Genomic DNA, 22,070 nt, shown 5'->3' with positions numbered 1-22,070 from the left:
CGTTTCCGGTCGCCGTTTTTGTTCTAGAAATGCTAGGATGATGAATGAACCCGGAAACTGATCCTTATGGTCAGTTCTACTGTGGGCAAAAAGATATTGGTCAAATTTATAGCGAAACTTTTTTTAACGATAAAAATTCTAAATTTTGTATGTATTTCGTTGTTGCTGCACCTTCCTAATTTTCGGTCCCATTTTCATAAGAAAATAGAATTTTGGTGATAAGCATCTTATGGTTAGAGATATGATTCTCATTTTTTCACCCACAGAAGAACTAACTTCAAGGACCAGTTTCCCGCTTTTTTTGTCATTCTAGCATTTCTAGAACAAAAACGGCGACCGGAAATGTATTTTCCGGGAAATTGCCGGCTAACCGGTTAATCATTGGAGTCATCAAAAGTTTGACCCATCATTCGACTCGTCTCGACGAGCTAAAGAAAACTGCACTTTCAGATTTTTTATGATTTCCGGACCCGCAAAAATTTTTTTGAAATTATCTTTTATTCAGAGAAAAAATTTATAAAAAAAAAATAATTTTGATTGATTTTCTATTTTATTAAAATAAGAATCAGATTCTCTAGTGAGATTCTCATAATTTCCAATATAAAAGAATCTGACCGTAAATAAATAAAAAACGCTCCCTGTGCAATTAGAACATTTTCGATTTCTCTGTAACAGTCAATAAAATCTCCAAACTTTTATAAATTGAAATCCGATTCAGGTTTCTTCGTCCAGAAAGTTGTGTTTTGCGGTTTTAAAAAACGTGAAAAGTGAGCTGTTTTCGAGGTGCTTCAGTGCGAGTTGAATTGAAAGAGAGCGCGCTCTAACACGAAAAATTAGTCACTCGAGAAAAATGACTCATCGGCGCGGAGCAGAGGCGAAAATTGAAACATTCAGAGAAAAGAAATCTGCATTGAAATCGACACATCTACCTATTTTACAATTAATTTAAATTAATAATTTATGAATTTAAGATAACTATTAATTAAAATTTATAAATATCTAAAACCGCTTATGGCTTCGAAAATTACCGCCTTTTGCGCGGCTTTTTAGATTTTACTGTAGAAAACCTGAGTCAGGTTCTGAAGAGTCTAAATGAAAAGCCGCTACGCGACTTCTCAGAACCTGACTCAGGCTTTCTACACAAGTTGCCAAACCCAGCCGCGAGCGGCTTTCCGATTTTCATTCAAGATCCAACTTTTTGTTTCATTTCAGAATGTCTCGAAAAAAGCCGATAAACCTGACATTGCCGGGTCCGATCCGTCGCCCACCGAGTATCATCATCGACTCTATTCAGAAAAACTTGGATACAGATGATCACGAGAAAAAAAAACAAGAAGAGCGGGAACAGCAAGAAGAAAGACTCAGATCTCAACTGACGGTGCAGAGCAAACTCGGCAAATATGGAGAATTCAACGACTCCATGTTCGAGGTAATTCAGCAATTATTTCTTCACGGATTTCTTAAATTACTGCAATAATTATTATTTTGTAGCTAGATCGAGAACTGGGAGCAGGAAATGGCGGATCGGTAGAGCGAGTTGTCCACAAAGAAACGGGAACGATAATGGCCCGAAAGTTGATCCATTTAGGCGGCGGTGAAAATTAGAATCTTAAAAATAATTAATATCTCCCCTCGTGGATTTTACATAACTCTCACTAGACAACCAGTAGACCTCACGCTCGAGCATGAACTCAATTTGAACCGCGTGAAAAGACACGAATGAGGAAATGTTCAAAAAGATCCTGCTCGAGTTGAATATCCTCAAAGACTGTAATCACAAACGAGTGGTCGCTTTTTACGGAAGCTATCAGTACCAAAGGTCGCAGATTCGAATCTGCATGGAGTACATGGACGGCGGAAGCTTGGATAAGGTCAGATTTCGCCCGAAAGGAGGATTCTAGCTGCGTTTTTAGGTGATCACAAGGTTTGGAAAGCTTCACGAATCGATTATCGGCGCTGTTGCTGCTGCTGTTGTTGAAGGCATGACATACATCAAGGTTACTCACTGTTCTTTTCAAAACTCAGATCGACAACCTGCGTAGGAACCTGCGTCAGGTTGCCGCGCAGAGTGTTTTGATAAGAAACAGCCATTTTGATAACCATTTTTTCAGAAAGAACACGATATAATCCACCGAGACATCAAACCATCGAACATTCTTTGCAGCACACAGGGAGATATCAAACTCTGCGACTTTGGCGTTTCGGGACAGCTGGTTAATAGTATCGTTCAATCATTCGTCGGAACGAGGAGTTATATGTCCCCCGAAAGAATCATTGCGGATCACCAATACGGGTAAGCTCCTTTTCATCCATTCAGTTGAAGAATTTTTCAGTGTATCATCTGATATCTGGTCCCTGGGACTTTCGTTAATGGAGCTTGGATACGGCACGCATCCTTTTCCAAGATTAAAGCCAGATGAAATTGAAGAGCTGATGCGCTTGCCTGAAGGAACTCCCGTAAAAAGAATATCTTCGCTTTCCAATTCTTATTCAATTTAGGCGCCTCAGCGAGCAGTGCATGTTGATTTCATCGATATATTGGCGGATAGAGTGGAGAACGATGCGCCTAAGTTGAGCTCTGAGTTCTTTGGACCTGATTGCTGCGAGTTTATTGACGCTTGTTTGAGAGTAAGACCTTTCTTTTGATGACAACGGCTCACAGTTATGTTCAGAAAGAGCCTGATCAGCGGCCAACACTGGATAGTCTGTCCAACTTCAACTTCGTCAAGCACTACGGAGAGACTATCACTGTCCAGACCATCGCCACCTACGTCAAGAAAAGCTTGAATGGCGAATAGTAAACCAGCCCATGTGTATGATAAGAAAAGACGTTAAAAATCATCAATATTTCAATTAAAACTGCATCTCCAGATTCGAAGTTCACACCTTCTCTTTTTTCTCATTTCTCTATTGTTTCTTTTCCTTCCTTTTCTTCCGAAATTATGTCCAGCTTCATTCAACTACGTAGTCTGCTTCCGTATTCAACGGTTATTTCTTCAAAAAGTTTCCCGAAAAAATAAAATAAAGCATTACTTCTTACTGATGAGATTTTCCCTTCAAAGTAAAATCACCAAATTGTGCAATACCAAGAAAAATAATAAAAAGACGAATTCCTTTGAAGATGCATAATTTATTTTTATTCAGCACTGAAAGAAGAATTAGCATTTTACAAATAATTAGTAACGAGAAACGCAAGGTTTTGTGGAACTGACAAATGCATTTGGAAATATTATTAAGAGATAAACAGCTAGCGTGTTGAAAAGAGGGTTTAGAAATCGTCTTTTTCGAGGAGGTTTTCATCTATATCACACATTTTATATTTACAGAAGATGGGTCCGGCGATGATGAGGATTCCCCAAAGACCGACGCCGGTGAAGAACAGGCCCGTTAGCAGATTTTCGTACATTCCTTTAATTCGTTATTTTCAAATTTGAGCCAGCATTTTACCTATTGAATCGATGCTGACAACTTCGCTGATGACCTGATATCTAAGAACCCCAAGAAGAGGAGTAGCAATCATCCAAGGGAAAACAACGACCCAGCCGATGAACTTCATCAGCCACTTCCACCAGGCGTCTTTTTTCGAACAAACTGAAAGTTCATATTCATTATCGATGTCATTTAAAAACCCTCTTACCAAAAGTAAGCGTCGTAATTCCAATAGCGACGCAGTCAAAAAGCTTGAGAACGTAACAAGCAACCACCATTCCTAGCCACTTTGTATCCGGCGTCGGGAATTGACCGCTGAAACTAGTTGGATCTATGTCGATGCAGCCACGCTCTGGATCGTCAAACGCCAGGCGGCAAATGAAACAACTAAAAACTCAGTGAGTTATTTTTCCTCAAAATTGGGACTCACCGTAATCCACTTTTGCCACTTTCGCGCATGTAAATAATCGCTACCAAGCAAGTCGACACGATGTACGGCAAAAACGTGGCGAGAATAAAACTCGACCACTCGTTTTTAAACCACATGTCGGAACGAAGAGCAATGGACAAAATACAAAGAATGAAGCCGAAAATTGTGAAGAGAATGAAGAGAACTTGCTGGAGCTTGTGGTTGTTGCCGTAAACGTACTCGAACCAGCCTTTGTTTTGGGATTTCGCAGTAAGTTCGTGTTGATGGTAGAACATACTGAATTGAGCCCGTTAAAAGGGGTTGAAGTGGGGGAGATAAGATAGGATAGAAAAAGGTTTTAAAAATCATCTCTTATTGGAGTTTAATAATTTTGCCGATAAAAACAACCAACCTGAGCGTATCACAGTGGAGTTGCTTGCCGTTGTACGTCGTTTCGTTGCCCCACTTATACTCGATAATGTTGTTTACAGTGAGATTGCGTCGCAGCTGGAGATAATTCTTTCGCTCTTCTTCCAGCTTGCGATTTTCCTCAATCCGCTTTTTCTCCTCCTCTTCTTTTCGCTTTTTCTCAGCTGCTGCTTCAGCTGCTTTTTCTTCCTCAGTTTTTTCAGGCTTCTTTGGCTTTGTTTTTTCATTAGACTCATCCTCATCAGCTTTATCTTCTGCTTCTTTCTCGGGGTCTTCTTTCTCTGTAGTATCATTTTCAGCTTCTTTTTCGTCGACTTCTTCACCTGTCTCTTCAACTTTTTCCTCCACATCTTCCTCCTTGATTTCATTTTCTTCGTCGTCAGCTTGTCTTCGTTTCCTACTCTCTGGTGTTGGAGGCGGCTTCTTTTTTGGATCTGCTTTTTTGTTGACAAATTTCATGAATTCCGGATAGTTTTTGCGAATTTCATCGTCGACTTCTCGGTGCTTGTGCTGTTCTGATAGTTGCAGTACCTAGAAGAGTATTATTTTTCAAGAATTTCAAGAAAAAAATATAATTCTCTACCTCGAATAGTAACGATTCTTGAATTTCATAGGTCGCTCCATTAGTCAATTTGTTAAACTCTGGAATCGGTTTGTTTCCCCTGTTGTCCGTGTCCCAGTAAGGCTGAATTGCCTTTCTGTACCCCTCTTGGTCCAGGACATTCATTGTGATAGCGATATCAATGGAAAACACAGCGATAGGCATGACAACAGCGATAAAAGCACCAGAATACAGTTTCCACATGCTTCGGAATTTATGCCTTTTCCGCGCCCAGGAAGATTTTCTAAAGCGAAAATTTTCTTCATTGAATAAAAAAAGCAAACTTACGCTTCGGAATTTCGTCTGGCAGGTTCAGCAACGCCGTCAAATTTAGCTGGTGTTGTTGCTTCTTCGATTTCATTCTCCAAATCTGTCGTTTTCGTCAATTTTTCTTTGTCGTCGATGTCGACGTGGGACACTTCCCGCTCTCCCAAGCCCTGAGGAACGACATCCGGAATGGGCTGACTCGTCTGCGCGACTTTTATTTCTACAGTAGCGTCTGTTGCAGATGAATCCTCCGAAGCATCATCTTTAGCTTCTTCTGCTGTTTCTTCTATTTGGGCTTCTGCAGGTTCTTCTTTAGGTTTCTTTTCGTCGGATTCTTCTGCAGCTTCGTTTTGAGACTCAGGCTCAGCCGGTGTTTCCTCTGTTTTATCATCATTGAGGCCGTCAACAATCGCTGCAGCTATGTTTTTGTTGGAGTCATCAAAAACGTCTCCTGTTGGGCTCAAAGAAGGTCGAAAACCCTCCTAGAAAGAAGCGTTAAAAATGAAGGTGAACTTTTTTGCCTCTTGAATATCGAGAGCGAGAAAGTTTCGGTGTTTTCTGTTACGAAAAAAAGCTAGACAAGGTTCAATAAATATTTATTACTAAATCCGAGCTGCGCGAGAAAAAGCGCAACAGATGAGAGTTGTGTTATGCAATTCTGATTTTAAGCCCTCCTGAGTTCACTTTGCGGTAAAGTGTGGTGCGGTATTTGCGGCGCACAGTCTAAGCGCGCGCCTCCTCCCTTTGCCCAATGGTGGACGTAAGCGTAGAAATAAAGTTCAAGCGCAGTTTCGTAACAGATTCTGATTAGTTAAAATTATGATACGATAGCATCTTTGATTATTTTAGTTGATGGCTAATAGCCAAAAAATAATTTTTAGAAACTTCTTGTTATTGCTCTTTTTAAATTTGAGTTTGACCTAGTTACCTACATTTTTCTTCAAGAAACTTAGATGGATTATTAAAGATAATGATAATTGAAAGAACAAGATAACAATCGGATTAATAATTATTATTCTAAGATGATGTTTCTCTCTTTTACCTTTTCTTCTCTTGCCGGAAGTCGGCCAGATTCTTCTTCTGCCATCTCTTTTTAGAATTTTTGCTCTTTTTCTTTTTAAAATTTCATCAATTTGAACCTTTTATTTGTATTCAATTGAAAAAATGAAGGTTACCAGTCAGAAGTCTGGTTACCGGGCTCAGAACACATGTGTGTGTCATAGCTTCGGTGCTTTGGTGGAGTAGGGACCTGATCCTGCTGGGGGCGCAATTTCGCACTGATCGTGATTGGAACACGGTCCAAAGAGCACGCACCAATATTTTACAACGGTCCTGGATCACTCTGATACCAACTTTTCCCCAATAAAAACCCCCTAATTACAGTAATTTCCGGCAATAACAATAATGACGTCAAGGTAAAATAGAAGGTGTGAGAGAGGTCTTATCTTTTTCTTTAGTGAAATATTGCCTTGAAGTCTTTTTAATAGAAAAATTCTAGACTAGAATCAGACAGTCACTGTGACTATCTAATAGAGAAGACTTTTGAGGATTTGAGAATTTCGGAATAGTTTTCTATTCTTTGAAAAAATGGGAAATAAGCGCTATTTTGAGGATTGAACGAAAATGTATAAATTGCTAGTCTATTCAGAAGCCATTATTTGGCGATGAAGCTCATGGCATAAGCTGAGTACTTGAAGAAATTTCAAAGACGAACAAGATTCCACCTTGTTTACCCACCCAACTTATGGGCTGAAAAGATGATGCGCCAGTGCTACAGGGACAGCGCATGAGCGGCAGCGACGATGTAATAATATTTATAAAGAGCGATCCAATTTGCTAAGGGTACTTAACTCTGGGACAGCCTTCGCTCTTCCGGGATATAAGAGCGTTTTGAAACGCAGGAGAATCACAGTTCTGACTTGCTATGAATCTTTTCTGTAGAACGGATTAACAGGATGCTTTTTGAGTTCAGTTCAAATGAGTTTATTGACGACCTCAGCTGATCCTTGCATGCCTTTAGGTAACCTAAAGTCTACGTTCAATGCTTCAGCCGCAAATTTCTTCCTTTCAAGGCGTAAACTTCTGAAATGTGATAGATCGCAATAATAAAATACGCCAAAATGACGCTTTTTTCTATCGTTGTTAATAAAGAATCGAAAACAAATGAAGTAGAGATGGACGCAAAATATATTCCGTTCAAGGAGAGAAAAACTCATGCAGTGAGGCTTCAAGAATCGCGGTCGATTAAAAAAAGATATCCGCTAAAAGTGCCGGTTATCGTCGAAAGATTGAAAGGAGAAAAGCAGCTTCCTTTGCTCGAAAAGGTAAAGTTTCTCGTTCCAGAAGATATGTGCATCTCGCAGTTTATGTTCGTCGTTCGAAGCAGAATGCTGACTCTATCGCCTCAGCAGAGTCTTCATTTCATCATCAATTCATCTGAAATTCCATCGATGCAACTGACAATGGGCGAAATCTATGGAAGATATGCCGATGAAGATGGATTTCGCTATTTGCGCTATGCTGCTACTGCCATGTTCGGTTGAGTTTCTGGTCTTTAGAAATTTGAAAACAACAAGGAATCACTAAACCTAAGATTAAAATCACCAATAAAACGAAATCTCATTTACAAATATTTATTTGAACGTGCTTTTCAGCAGTGAACTCTGGGCAGAATGTTTCAGAAATACAGTATAAACATACAGTAACGTACAAATGATGAATTTACAATTTACAAGAGCATCATCTTCTTCGAGAGGGTCAATAAACCAGTAGGATCTGAAGAGGAGGCGTATCGGATAGATCGTTGGAAATCGCCGTTTTCAAGCGCTTCGGGCGGGTAGCTCAGTGTGATCTGAAAAGCAAATCGTTAGATACAGTCGTTCAAGGACGGCTTGAAGAAATAATCACTACGAGGCAAATACAGGTGGCGTTTTGGATTTATGGCTCAGCTCAAAAGCTCAAGCGCCGCTAAAATCGCGAGGTCAAAATATAAATATCATTTTCGGGATTCCCGAAATCATGGGAAAATTCAGTGTCATAAGCTTATTTACTTGCACTGGAGAGCTTTTGAACTTGCCGCGAACTTGAGGATATATGTTTTGGCAACAAATCAATTTTGTAAAATAATTTTTTTTCTTACCTCAGTCTCTGGAGAAGTTAACCACTGAAGTCCTTCCAAATGACTGTGGAACTGGTGCACTTCTGTTATTGAAACTCCCATGTCTCCAACGACTGCCCCAAGAGTCACATCATCCGGTGTTCCTAGCTTCCTGGCTTCTTCCATCAGGTCGATATCTCTCAGCTGATTGACCAGGGGCTTTGACAGACACCACCCTGCTCCCCCAGTAGCAAAATGAATTCTGCCCGTTCTTGAGTGAAGCTGGATTCCGTCTGGGATCGACTGTTTTCCGATGAAATGAAGCTTCGACGAATCCATCGTCGCCAGGAGCTCTTCCAGCTTTTCGAAGTTGACAAATGTGTCATCATCGACATGGCAAAACCACTTGGACGCAGTTTCCGCCGCGAGTTGGATTGCCCGCTGCACTTTGCAAGTCAAATCGTGCCTGAAAGGATAAGATGTTGGACACGTGATTCTATAGACTGTAATTATTTCCGGGGAGGCTACTCGAGCGTACTTTTTCCAAGACAGCGCAAATAACGTCTACGCAAATAGATTAATGGCACCTGTAAAAATTTAAAATCTGCGTTCTTTTTGGTTCAAAATTTTTAGAGCAAAGTTAAGACGAATTTCAATAAGAATTTTTCGGCCAAAAAAATGGCCCCCCTTTTTATGTGCTCATATGAAAGAGCGTGAAAAGTTATGCTAGAAAAAAATATTTTTTTTTGCCCGAGGGCATAAATTATGACTCATAGGTCAGTTTGAAAAATTTTCAAACTCCCCCCCTAAATAGCCTCCGGGCACTTATTTTTTCGGGATTTTTTGACGTCACTAGAATCCTCAGGACATAAGCTTTTGGTAGACCCCTCAACCGCGGTAAACCGCCCGGTTAACCGCGTGGTTCACCGCGGTTCATTTCCTTAGTCATAGTACACATACCAATATACATATCAATCGACTTCTTTTTGATGCTGGATTAATTTTTGAGCATGAAAACACATGACCGCATGGTCAACCGCCCGGTTAACCGCGTGGTTCACCGCGGTTCATTTCCTTAGGCATAGTACTCATACCAATATACATATCAATCGACTTCTTTTTTGATGCTGGATTCATTTTTGAGCATGAAAACACATGACCGCATGGTCAACCGCCCGGTTCGGGATTGCTGATGAATATTTTTTTAAAAAATTGCTTTCATAACTGAAAATTTTTCAAAGCTGAATAATTTTCAAACCTGCAAAACTTTGAAAACTGAGTAATCTTATGAACTCAAAATATTTCAAAACTGAAAATGAACCACTTGGCTAACCGCCCGGTTAACAGCGGTTCAAAGCGATTCACGCTCTGAATAATCACAAAATGTGGACATATGTATATCAGAATGCTTTTCTACTCAATAGGAGTCTTTAAAACAGATATTTGAACCGAACCACTAAGGTAACCGCCCGGTTCAAAGCAATTCAGAGTGAAAAAATTTCAAAGCGGTTCAGAGTGAAAAAATTTTTAAAAAAGTTTATATTCAGAACTAAATAATATTCAAAACTGAAAATTTTCAAAACTGACCAATTTTCTGAGCCCCGTTTCTTGAATCCAGTCTGGGAAGGGGCCAAGCCGACCCGAAAGTAAGGCCAGTCCCGCTTTTTGAATCCAGTTTGGAGAGGGCCAAGCCGACACGAAGGCGATGCCAGCCTTGTTTTTTGAATCCAGTCTGGGAAGGAGCCAAGCCGACCCGAAAGTTAGGCCAGTCCCGATTTTTGAATCCAGTTTGGAGAGGGCCAAGCCGACACGAAGGCGATGCCAGCCTTGTTTTTTGAATCCAGTTAAGGGTTTCGGCTTCGCCCATTCCTTGACTGGATTCAAAAAACAGGGCTTGTCTCACCTTCGGGTCAGCTTAGCTTCTTTCTTTACTGGCTTAAAAAACGGAACTTGCCTCCCCTCAGAGTCGGCCGGCCCCTTCCCTAAGTTGATTCAAGAAACGGGGCTGGCCTTACTTTCGCGTCAGCTTAGCCTCTTCTCAAACTACTGAAGGGGTGTTTGAGTTCGGAGAGTCTCCATCAGAGCCTCATTTCTAATAGGAGTTCTGGTTCGCCCAAGATTGATGGGCGCGTCTTTCGAAAAAATGCTCCGAAGGGATTCAGATTCAAAATTGTCAATATGGGGGTTAAATTGGTTGAGGGGCCGTACGTCAACCTCCGAAGAAGGTTCGAGAAAGATAAAACACACGCATCCAGATCGTCGATGAGCAACGATGCTTCGAAGGACTTTTCGTACTCAAACACCCTTTCAGTAGATTCAAAAAACGCGGATGGTTTTCTCTTTGGGTCGGCTTGCCCCTTTCCAAACTTGATTCAACGAACGGGTCTAGCTTTCCCTTCGGGTCGGCTTGGCTTTATCCTTAACTTGATTCAACAAACGAGGCTGACCTCCCCTTTGGGTCGGCTTGGCCCCTTCCCTTGCTCCCCTTCCCCTCATTGGATTCTAAAACGAGGCTTGCCCTTTCTTCGGCTGTGGACCGGTCGGTGAGCCAAGTGGTTTAGTTCAAATATCTATAAAAAAGACACCTTATGAGTAGAGAAGCATTTTGATAAACATTTTCAGCATTTTGTGGATACTAAGAGCGTGAATAACTCTCAACCGTTTTGAACCGGGCGGTTACCTTAGTGGTTCGGTTCAAATATCTGTTTTAAAGACTCCTATTGAGTAGAAAAGCATTCTGATATACATATGTCCACATTTTGTGATTATTCAGAGCGTGAATCGCTTTGAACCGCTGTTAACCGGGCGGTTAGCCAAGTGGTTCATTTTCAGTTTTGAAATATTTTGAGTTCATAAGATTACTCAGTTTTCAAAGTTTTGCAGGTTTGAAAATTATTCAGCTTTGAAAAATTTTCAGTTATGAAAGCAATTTTTTAAAAAAATATTCATCAGCAATCCCGAACCGGGCGGTTGACCATGCGGTCATGTGTTTTCATGCTCAAAAATGAATCCAGCATCAAAAAAGAAGTCGATTGATATGTATATTGGTATGAGTACTATGCCTAAGGAAATGAACCGCGGTGAACCACGCGGTTAACCGGGCGGTTGACCATGCGGTCATGTGTTTTCATGCTCAAAAATTAATCCAGCATCAAAAAAGAAGTCGATTGATATGTATATTGGTATGTGTACTATGACTAAGGAAATGAACCGCGGTGAACCACGCGGTTAACCGGGCGGTTTACCGCGGTTGAGGGGTCTACCAAAAGCTTATGTCCTGAGGATTCTAGTGACGTCAAAAAATCCCGAAAAAATAAGTGCCCGGAGGCTATTTAGGGGGGGAGTTTGAAAATTTTTCAAACTGACCTATGAGTCATAATTTATGCCCTCGGGCAAAAAAAAATATTTTTTTCTAGCATAACTTTTTACGCTCTTTCATATGAGCACATAAAAAGGGGGGCCATTTTTTTGGCCGAAAAATTCTTATTGAAATTCGTCTAAAACCAAAAATAAAAGACAAAAATATCTACTTTATGAAATCCGAAATCTCGTGGAAGCACTTGCGCACCACTCTTTTTTAGCTAAGAACTACTAATCTGGGCTCTTTACATTCAGCTCAAAAAGTGAAAGTTCTTGGGATCGAGTAGGTCTTGGGAAAATCGGGGCGCGTTTGTTGAAAAGCTTGCTTATAATCGCAATGTCAATGAAATGCCTCCGGGCGATCTCTGGGCACGCATACATTCTTATTTTGCGAAAACAAAGAAAGACCGATCTCACAAGATTTGTGACGTTTTTGGTTGTCTTGACGTATTTACTGTAGAAAAAGATGGGAATTTCTAAGTTACCTGGAATGTCCTGATCCGCAGCTTGTTGTTTCAACTCGTCGTAGATTACCGCCAGCGAAGTTTTCGTCAACTCGGTCGGTCAGTAAGATCGTCTAAACAAAGAGGATGCGATTAGTACTTCCGCAGATGCAAACAAATCTTCAGAGGGCTTGGCGCGGCCCGAATTTTCGGAAACTTGGCGACAAAGTGCCATCACCGTGATTAATACCGGCGCGGCGCGACAAAGGGGCTGTAAATTTATGCAATGTGTTTAGCAGCGGGACATGTCAACGGAAATTCCAAAAGAGGGTTGAAAGGACCCGGGCTGGGATCGTAAAATCTCAAGCGAGCTTTTTATCAGGCTTTTAACTTACAGATTGCCTGATTGTAAATAAATTTTCTTATAGATTAGTCAATGCGAAACTTCGTCCTTAGAGTGTTGATAAAATTTGATCTCTTGCCCTAAATTGTCAATTTTCAAGTGTTCCTATTGATTGATCATTTCCTAAGTGCTTATTCAAAATTTGAATTTCAAAAGTGCACTGGAACAAAACCTGTCTAATGAAATGAATGTTCTTACTTGAAGATTCTCAGCAGGGAACCGTCGGCCTACAAAGGCGCGATTAACCCAGAGAAATGTCTTAGAGACTGATCGATGTCTCTGGTATGCGTGGAGTTAATCAAGAAGCGGGCCGTTTTTGAATATATATTATTGATAAGCGTTTACTCTCATGCTTAGCCAGCGCAATTATAATTAAGCCAAGGCCCACCCAAGTATTTTTTAATCTTAATCTTACCTGTGCTAATGCTCTTTTACTCCAAGTTTCCAACGCTAACTGAACTCTGCTGTTCAAGTTATTCTTCGTCGACCGCATCACGATCAGGATCTCTGATTTAGGAAAACTCTCTCCGACTGGAATTGCCGTTGAAAAGTGGCTGTTCAGAAAGATTAATAATAAACATCGTAACATCATTTTCTCGGTTTTTTGATGCTCTGGTAATGTAAAATGAATATGGTAGATATGAAGAGGGAAGAAGAACCGCGGCGGAGGAGAATATCGGCGCTGAGGAGTGGTCCGCAGCGCCAAATTACCCCGCGCCGCGCGTGGCGATCTGTAACGAGATTTACTGATAGGCGATTTGCTTAGTTTTCTGATGATAAGAGGAAAATATAATAACCTTTAGCTTATTCAACGTTATCTAAATTTCTAAAAGAGTAGAATCGTTGGTCGAATTTTTATTATTTTTTAATATTTTAGCTCTTTTAAGGATATAGCCGTTCTCATGGCACTTTCGTAGCGCCGAAATGGAGCGATAAAATGTTTTCATTTCAAGACAGGTCCTACCTAAAATTATGTTGAGAATTCGATTCTGATGTTTTTTAAAATTTTTTTCAAAGAAAATTTCTCTCTGGAGCGATTTGAAATCTTACGATCACTTTTTCTCGAAATTTTTCAATTAAATTGCTAAAACTAAACCGTGTTTTATTATGAATAACTGCTAATCTATCTTCCTAGGGCCTCAAAATTTCAAAACTTGAGCAAATTTTCATTCTAGCGTCTTCTTCTTTTTGGCTTTTCTTTTTCATAAATGCTGCGTTCAGGGCGCTCCGCCAATCAGCGCGCTCTTTCACATGCGCGCCTCACCGCGCGATGGAGGAGGGCGCCCAGCGCAGCAAACCAGAGCGCTGTCTGACGCTTCGGCTCACTCAAGTAAGCCTCATAAAAATGGCCCTAGATTCGTAAATATTTGGAATCTATTAAAATTTAGGCCCTAGGAATGTAGATAAAGGTCTAAATTTTTAATTTATCAAAAAAACTCGACCGATTAAATGGAAAATTCTCGAGAAAAAGTGATCGTAAGATTTAAAATTGCTCTAGAGAGAAATTTTTCCATTAAAAAATTAAAAATAACACTAGAATCGGGTTTCTTAGGCAATTTTAGGTAGGGTTCCTTTAGAAATGAAAAAAATTTATCGTCCCCTTTTGGCGCTACGAAAGTGCCTTGAGAACGGCTATATCCTTAAAATTATGCATCAGAAAATTGGATTTTTAACGTACAAAAAATTAACATGAAATATCAAAATTGAGCGTAAACTGAAATATTCTTTATTTTTTCCGCTAAATTCACAGTGTCCAAAGAGACCCGCCAGTGCGTAAAGCTATTCGCGCTTTAGCTCCGGGATTACGGCAGTTTTGACTTTGAATAGGTGCTAAGCGTAATCCTTTGTCCAAAGCCAGGTATCTCTATATATAGATTTTCGAAAATCGTGGGATTGTTTTCAAAAGGCTTCTTTTCGCAAATACAGAAACACAATGGGAAACAAATATGGCAGCCGTGAATGGGGAGATGAGTTGATGATGACTCGATATTTACGAGAGGGACGTTATTTTCAAGGGCCGGACGCACGCTTCCTGTGATTTTTGGCACGCGAGTAAATTTTTGCTGGAACGCTACTAGGGATTTATGAGTCTTTCTTTACCTTGAATTTTCCAAGAAAGAGGCGCCAAGTTGTCAATTTTACGGAGTAATTTACCTATAAATTATAAAAAAAATTCTATAAATAAAATCATATAAGATTAAAAAAAGAGGTGATAAGATCAATCAGGTGGTAGGTAAACTACCGCATCCGATGGAGGCATCTCCAGCAGCTGTAGGTAATCACTAAGGTCGATCATTTTACTGCGCCAAAGATGCCCCACTTTGCACTTTGATTGACTGATAAGACTAGGTCATTTTTACACTGAAATCAAGGAAGAAAACCTCCCCCTGAATCACCCGGATGATCAGAAAGAACGATTCAAAGAGTAAAATTTATGAGAATATTTGCCTTAGAATCATAATTACGTCACAAGATCCGACTCTACTGAATTATGAATGATCCAAGAATAAGCCAGGTGACATTTTTACAACTTGATTTGGGCCTGAGCTTGTGACCTTGGTCGAGTGAAAATTATTATGGATGATCCGTGAGAACGCAAACAAACTTCCCCGAACGCTCTCAGGAAATTTTCAGATTTCGATATTCTCTATCCGGATTCCGGATAATTATTGAAATCAGGGACCCTCCCAATCAGAGTTGCAAATTTGCTGAGCTGAGTTCACTGTTCAGCACACTCAGCCAGCTCAGCTCAGTGATTTTGAAAAATGATCTGTTCTGCTCAGCTCAGACAATAATCACACATTTCAGCTCAGCTCAGCTCAGGTCAATGATTTTTGGACAAGTCTAGCTTAAACCAGCTCAGATAACACTATTCTACTAGTAAAAATACAGTTAAAAACAGCTAAGCTCAGCTCAGCTCGACCAGCTCAGCTCAGCTCAGCTCGAAAACCTTGAGACAATATCTGATCAGCTCAGCTCAATGACCCTTGAAAAACACCAGCGCAGCTCAATGACTTCCGAAAAAGGCTCGCTCAGCTCAGCTCAGCAGAAATAAAGCAAAATTTGCAACCCTGCTCCCGATGGTTTCGACTTTCGACGACAAAGTCCTGATTTAAGGCCTTGTGTGAATCACTAAGATGAATATCATGATTCCTGACATTTGCGTTTTGCAATTACTGTTTCCCTGTTACAGTTCGCAAGTCAGCTCGTGCACCTTGTCAACTGCCCCTGCTTGCCTCCGGTCGATAATTGATAATGTCAAATTTGAGTGCAACAAAAAGAATAAAACAAGGCATGAAAGCAAAATTCAAAAAATTTCAACTTTCCCAGCGCCATGCTGGCAGGGCGAAGAACAAGTGAAGATCAATTCAATTCCCAAAGAAACAACAAGTCTGATTTACACCCTCGGCGAGTTTTACAGCTCTGTGGGGGAGGAAGAGGTGTTAGATCGGATTTAGAGGATTTCCTCCGAGACCTGAAAATACATCCGTAAATTTGAAGCTCGCTCTTTTGCCCGAACTTGAAAGCGCTAAAGCTGGGCTCAGCAACCTGTTTAGAAAACCTAAGTCAGGTTCTGAAGAGCTAAAATGAAAAGCCGCAACGCGGCTTTTTTTTAAAACGAAGCCGCAATGCGGCTTCGGGAGGATTGTTTTATAGATTGTAATGGTAATATTAGCGAAGCCGCTTCGCGGCTTCGTTTATAAAAAAGTCGCTGCGCAGCTTTTCATTTAAGCTCTCCAAAACCTGACTCAGGTTTTCTACACAGGTTGCCGAGCCAAGCCCTAAAGAGAGCCTTTATCTTTCATCTAGTACTAATATTTGCTCGTGAGAAAGCTTCGCAATCTTTCCAAATGAATAAAAGAAAAGATCCTTTTATGGGTACCTGCCCTTATCGCCTGACCCATCAGGTGTCTAGGAAGAGCTGATCGCTCGGACGGAAAGAGCATAATCAAATAGAGCCTCAATTGGATGTCTCAGCGCAAATCCGACAGAGGTAACTCCAACCTCGAGGAAATAGAATTGACGTGTTTGACAAGTTGAGAGCTTGGGAAAAAAATGCAAACTGGCGATTATATTTTTCATGTTAGCCGAGGGATAAACTCAGTAGACTGGAGTGGATTAGGCTTTGTGTTCTCAGCGAATTCTTCCCTCTACTCACTTTAAATTTGAGGCATCTCAAGCATTGAATATTAGAAATTTTCATCATTATTTGTATTTTGAAACGCAGAAATCAGAAAGAGCTTTTAAAATAATTCTTCTGTGAAAAACTTCACTAAGAGGGATGAAAATTCAAGAGAAAAAAGATTGCTGTAACCAGGATTCGAACCTGGGTTGTCACGGCCACAACGTGAAGTACTAACCACTATACGATTACAGCGGTGTATATAGCAGAGGGAGGTTTCGATCCTCCGACCTCTGGGTTATGGGCCCAGCACGCTTCCGCTGCGCCACTCTGCTGGAAGCGACGGCTCGCTAATTGGGGATATAGACGGATCAGAGTTGAGAACAAAGAAGAGCACTGGTAGAACACATGGTTTTTGCCTCTGGAAACATAAATTTTTCTCCTGGTAAATAAATCGTAAGAAGATAGTTGCTGGAGAAAGAAGTTTATTTCTGTAGATTTGATTATACATTCGATTTATTAAATACAATTCTTTTTCAAAAGAATATTTTCTTCTGTCTGTTCGTTTTGAAATTGCTTCGCCACTTCATGTTGTCTTGGGGAGTCGAGGTTCTTGAGGCAGTCCGAAGTTTTGTTGAAGGCAATCGAGGGAAGCAACAGGCCAAATAAGAACATCAAGAAGGTAGTCGACCATATGCTCACATAGAAAAGCTCCAGATCATCCCTAAAAAGAGATGGAGAATGAGACAACAAGGAGACTTACTCTTCGAGAACGAAAACAGCAATTGGATCGGCGATGAAGGCGAATATGCTGCCTGCAATTTCACAGAGAGCAAACGCAATGCCAATTGTTTGTCCTGGCAGATTTATCTCCATCCCGACTGTATAAACGACATAGACCCAGGTAGAATTGAGAGAGAGGCATGTGAGCGCTAGGGCGAGGCAGAAGACGTTGTCGATGCTGATCGTGATGGAAAAAATCAAGGAAGAAATTGTCAGCAAGAAATATGGCCAAATCATTGACCTAGAAAGATGAGCATAGAATTTACTAAAAGGAGTTACCTTAGGTCGATGTTTTCTGGTTTTTCCTTCTTTTTTAAAATCTTCTTTCTCACTAAATCGACCATTAGTCCAATGAAAGGAGCAGCTACAGCAGCAATAATCGGTCGAATCAAGTTGAACTTCGAAACAATATCCTCTGGATCGTATTCTTCCGTTAGATTCAGTTTGTCCATCTTTTTCTCCACGATGAAATTCGTCAGTGAAAGGGTGCACGTGACAACGAAATTTCCAAAAATTAAAGAAGCGCCGTAAAAGAGCAAAATTGGCGATTTGAGGAATTTGATGTTGTTTTTGAACTGTTGAGGAATGCTTTCTTCTTCGGAGTTTAGCAAAGGCTTCTGTTTTGACTTGAGGTCGAGAATTGTTTCGACGGATTCTGTGTTGACTTCGACGTTGTGCCATGGGATGACGAAGATTCCAAGTATGAAAGAGATAGAAGATAGAAGAGCCCAAATAAGATTGATGCTTCTCAAGGAAATGGCGAATTCGGATATAAGGGTGTCCAAAAACTTGAGTTCAGAAATACAAAAAGCTAACATACTCTGTTTTGAATCTGCTTGAGAACTTTTGGGGGTAGAAATTCGTGAACTCAATCCATAATTGCGGAATCATAGAAGACAAATCCGAGCCGACGTTAAAAAATCCTATCAGCAAAGCTTGATGAAGAGGGAAAAGCTTGGCAATATGAAAATAGCTGAGCATCAAAGTCGTTCCACTGCCAAATTGAAGAATCCAAAAATATAGCATCCAGTCGGTTTTGCCCGGTTCTGCCAGAGCCAGCATAAAATAACTGAAAATGAGGACAAGGAAACAAATCGCCCTGCACCAGCCAAATGCCAGATAGTCTCTTGCCAAGCCAAGGAGAAAGGTAAATGGCCCAAGGATACCTACGGCTGTTGAAAGTTCAAAAAATGGCAACTTGCCATAATCGACCGAACTCTTGACCTTTGAACTCTGTTTCCTAGGATCATTATTCGAGCGATAGAAGCATCTTGAGAGCTTTCTGAGCACAGTTGAAATTCTGAAATTTCTTCTGTCGAATTTTTGCAAGAAAAGAACCCTTCTGACTTGTAAATTTGCGTTAAAATGGGCCAAGAGAATAAAAGCGTGCTAGAACGATAATTCTAAAGAACCAAAGTATTGATCTTTGCAAACCTGTGGCAAAGAATGTCCAAAAAAGCGACCGAATAAGCTGCATATTTCTTCATTTTTTAATCTCTTTCTTCACTTCGCTAAGTTTACTTCCGCATGGACAATACAAAATGTTCAAGAAATGTTTCCTCAGCAGGACGATCTCTATGCAAATAATCGATCTTAGCTAATTTTCAAATAATCCGCGGCAGTTCTCTCGTCTATCGATTATGCTTGCTTCTCAATTGTTTCGTGGGAAATAAACTATTTTTTGAAAAATGCTCTTCAAAGGCGAAAATGACGCTAATAACACCCGTTTTGAGATGTTTATCAAAAATTGTTATGTAATTTGAACAAGTACCAATCGAAAGAGGAAACAATTTATGCCTTAGATGGATTTTATTCAGAGTCAGGTTTCAGGCAGAAAAGAGTCAGTCGAGAACCTTGATAATTTTGTCTTCAGAGAATCTGGCCCCACAACCAACTGCTGGGCATTCTTTCTCCTCAAGTTTCATGAGGCAGTTGGTACAAGCCCTGTGCCCGCAAGAAGCAAGGATCGCTTCAGGGTGCTCGACGTCAAAGGGGGACGAGCAGACCTTGCATTGAAGCTTCTCGTTCACTTCAGCTCGCTTTGATTTCTTTTTCGCAGGCTCTATTTGGATTTTATAAATTGATACTGTAGTACTTTTTAAATCTTACCCGTATCACTGATCACTCCCTCAGTAACTGCTTTGACTGTGAGAAATAAGCGTTTTTGAACTTTACTTTGCCACTTTATAGCTTCATCGTGCTTCGTTTTTTCAGTTGTAAATTTTTCAGCTGCATCCGCGATTTCTTTTTCTGCCTTTTCCAGTGCCTTACGAGCATTTTTTTCATTCAATTCCGCCCTAGAATACGCTCTATCCGCATCCAGCCATTTGTCGTAAGAAGAAACTACGTCGCGTCGTGACTTTTGATAAATCTTGTGCATGAGCAAGCACTCTTCGTTTTCTTCTACTTTAAAAAAAGATAACTCAGTTATAATTTATAACTTATAAATGAATTGACATACCTTCTGAGACTTCTCTATTCAAAGCAGTGGAGCAACAAGATCCGACATAAAATTCGCAAAAAGAGAGTTTCTTGGCACTGCAGCGCTTTGCAGGACATTTGAATGCTGCATCGGAGTCTACAAATTTCGGGATCGGTTCACGCTTTGCCTCAGCTTCCAGATCAAAGTTCGGGTGGTTTCTTTTCTTGCATACAGCACATATTCGTTTCCCATTGATTTTAGCAGTTGAATGGACAGGCCTAGAACATTATCAGAAACTCCAGAGAAAGAACACTTTCATATACAAAAAAATATGCGTATATAAAAAAAGATTTAAAAGATTTAGGATAATTGTGCCGCATAATACAGTATATCTGTATACCATCATACTTTTCACAATCTTCGCACTTTCCATAAGTACCATAAGAAGTAACAAAAGAGGAGTAAGGAACAGGAAAAGCATCGACTATTATCATCTTATATGATTGATGAATGGGGTTGCGCTAGTGGAAAATTGGCCAGAAATAGCCTGTTTATAGATCAGGCTCAAACCACGTGACAATATATAAAAATTAAAGGGCTTTACGATAAAAATGAAAAAATAAAAATTTTCGATTTTTTTTTTGGTAATTCGCATTTTTTTCGAAAAAAATCCGCTTTTTTGGCACATTTTAGCGATTTTGACCCCCGGGTGAAGGTGCCTGAGGCGTAATTCATATTTTTTTTGTAAGTTTAGACCCTAAGCTACAATAATCAGGCACAATATCTATGCGCTCGTGTGCGCTTGAAAAAATAGCAATGCAACGAAAATTTCCGATTTAGCGATTTTTTCGAAAATTCTCGATAAATAATTAAAATTAATTACTTTTATTTCACGTTGACCCAATAACCTGACTCAGGTCAGACCCAGGCCGTCTCAGCCCCGTTCCTTGATTATTAAATTTAAGGGGCTTGACGGCCCTTCGGGCCGTCTCAGCCCCGTTCCTTGATTATTAAATTTAAGGGGCTTGACGGCCCTTCGGGCCGTCTCAGCCCCGTTCCTTGATTATTAAATTTAAGGGGCTTGACGGCCCTTCGGGCCGTCTCAGCCCCGTTCCTTGATTATTAAATTTAAGGGCTTGACGGCCCTTCGGGCCGTCTCAGCCTCGTTCCTTGATTATTAAATTTAAGGGGCTTGACGGCCCTTCGGGCCGTCTCAGCCCCGTTCCTTGATTATTAAATTTAAGGGCTTGACGGCCCTTCGGGCCGTCTCAGCCCCGTTCCTTGATTATTAAATTTAAGGGGCTTGACGGCCCTTCGGGCCGTCTCAGCCCCGTTCCTTGATTATTAAATTTAAGGGGCTTGACGGCCCTTCGGGCCGTCTCAGCCCCGTTCCTTGATTATTAAATTTAAGGGGCTTGAGATCGGCGTTGAACTCTGAGGTGATCAATCTCAGTTATTTCCCCAACCCCACCCACACCCATACGGGGTGAAAATACAAATTATTCGAGCTCTTCGCCTAATTATGGTTCTTATTGAAATTCTTTAAAATTTAAATTTCTTTTTTTTTGCGGATTTTTTATCTTCCCTTGACTTTTTTCGGCTCGAAAAAAACATTTTTGAGCTTTTTAAATGATCGTCTAGGTTTAATCAGGCTTAATTTGGCAAAAATAAAAAAATCGATTTTTTGACCTACAACTGGCTCGGACGGGCTGTCTGACTGTCGGGGAGAGTGCGGGCTGACTGCGCCCTGGGCCCGAGAGACGTCCCTTTTTGAGGACGCGCTCTCGTGCTCTGGAGCGCCTACCATAGTACTCCCCCCTTGTTCAGAAAATTTTATTTGCAGTTGAAATCAAGGAAGAGTGAGAGTAAAATAAAGTAAATGAACAGTTTCTTCTTTCTTCTGTATATAATAATAAGAATAAAGATTTTCAAGGAATAATAAATTTGGAACAGTGTACTTAGGTGCTACTAGTGTTTCGTGTCGAAATTTCAGTACTTTGAAATTTGAACGAGCGAGAAAATTGAAAATGGAAAATGAAAAAAATGAAAATGAAAATATACTGATAAGGGAGCAAAAAAGGAGGAAAACGGCGGAGACGAGAGCGCGCGCCGAAAGGAGAGAATTTGGAGGTGAAAAGTGATAAGCCCGCGCGCGCGTGGAGAGAATGGGGGGTCGTGGGAAAATAAGAATCGGGGGTCTGCAGTAGTTGGTGAGAACGCCGCGCCGGCTGATAAGGAATACGCGCGGAAAGAGAGAGAGAGAGAGAAAGAGAGAGGGCAGTTTTAAACTGTTTTGGAATAAAT

The 22,070-nt window shown here is 40.6% G+C and overlaps 5 protein-coding genes and 2 non-coding genes across 7 annotated transcripts; 1 reads left to right on the top strand and 6 right to left on the bottom strand.

Moving 5' to 3' along the window:
• The first annotated feature begins 1,212 nt into the window (after positions 1-1,212).
• Positions 1,213-3,120, top strand: LOC145698727 (dual specificity mitogen-activated protein kinase kinase 2-like). Its single transcript, XM_081775944.1, has 8 exons — positions 1,213-1,429; positions 1,492-1,588; positions 1,714-1,871; positions 1,914-1,997; positions 2,112-2,293; positions 2,334-2,457; positions 2,500-2,628; positions 2,673-3,120. Exons 1-8 carry the CDS (start codon positions 1,214-1,216, stop codon positions 2,796-2,798), a joined length of 1,116 nt encoding a protein of 371 aa, XP_081632070.1. The 5' UTR covers position 1,213; the 3' UTR covers positions 2,799-3,120.
• A 12-nt stretch (positions 3,121-3,132) lies between these two features.
• Positions 3,133-6,325, bottom strand: LOC145698719 (uncharacterized). The gene is made up of 8 exons (XM_081775932.1): positions 6,178-6,325; positions 5,157-5,617; positions 4,851-5,112; positions 4,251-4,798; positions 3,860-4,135; positions 3,638-3,816; positions 3,448-3,591; positions 3,133-3,408 (listed from the first exon to the last, which is right to left on the bottom strand). Exons 1-8 carry the CDS (start codon positions 6,220-6,222, stop codon positions 3,269-3,271), a joined length of 2,055 nt encoding a protein of 684 aa, XP_081632058.1. The 5' UTR covers positions 6,223-6,325; the 3' UTR covers positions 3,133-3,268.
• A 1,427-nt stretch (positions 6,326-7,752) lies between these two features.
• On the bottom strand, positions 7,753-13,115 carry LOC145710841 (beta-1,3-N-acetylglucosaminyltransferase lunatic fringe-like). The gene is made up of 4 exons (XM_081788549.1): positions 12,854-13,115; positions 12,078-12,169; positions 8,275-8,698; positions 7,753-7,986 (listed from the first exon to the last, which is right to left on the bottom strand). Exons 1-4 carry the CDS (start codon positions 13,028-13,030, stop codon positions 7,864-7,866), a joined length of 816 nt encoding a protein of 271 aa, XP_081644675.1. The 5' UTR covers positions 13,031-13,115; the 3' UTR covers positions 7,753-7,863.
• Positions 13,116-16,744: 3,629 nt separating this feature from the next.
• Positions 16,745-16,816, bottom strand: TRNAH-GUG (transfer RNA histidin (anticodon GUG)). The gene has a single exon. It is a non-coding gene; the product is annotated as a tRNA-His (tRNA).
• Positions 16,817-16,824: 8 nt separating this feature from the next.
• On the bottom strand, positions 16,825-16,896 carry TRNAM-CAU (transfer RNA methionine (anticodon CAU)). Its single transcript has one exon. It is a non-coding gene; the product is annotated as a tRNA-Met (tRNA).
• A 183-nt stretch (positions 16,897-17,079) lies between these two features.
• On the bottom strand, positions 17,080-18,512 carry LOC145710222 (uncharacterized). Its single transcript, XM_081787938.1, has 3 exons — positions 17,624-18,512; positions 17,325-17,585; positions 17,080-17,285 (listed from the first exon to the last, which is right to left on the bottom strand). Exons 1-3 carry the CDS (start codon positions 18,160-18,162, stop codon positions 17,081-17,083), a joined length of 1,005 nt encoding a protein of 334 aa, XP_081644064.1. The 5' UTR covers positions 18,163-18,512; the 3' UTR covers position 17,080.
• Positions 18,513-19,141: 629 nt separating this feature from the next.
• LOC145711856 (uncharacterized) lies at positions 19,142-20,260 on the bottom strand. The gene is made up of 4 exons (XM_081789546.1): positions 20,175-20,260; positions 19,806-20,044; positions 19,454-19,750; positions 19,142-19,406 (listed from the first exon to the last, which is right to left on the bottom strand). The coding sequence occupies exons 1-4, from the start codon at positions 20,258-20,260 to the stop codon at positions 19,186-19,188; spliced, it is 843 nt and encodes a 280-aa protein (XP_081645672.1). The 3' UTR covers positions 19,142-19,185.
• Positions 20,261-22,070: the final 1,810 nt, after the last annotated feature.

Source organism: Oikopleura dioica, chromosome 1, assembly GCF_907165135.1.
Source record: "Oikopleura dioica chromosome 1, OKI2018_I68_1.0, whole genome shotgun sequence".
Classification (NCBI taxonomy): Eukaryota; Metazoa; Chordata; class Appendicularia; order Copelata; family Oikopleuridae; genus Oikopleura; species Oikopleura dioica.
Note: the sequence above shows the minus strand (reverse complement) of the source record. Positions and strands in the feature narration are given on the sequence as shown.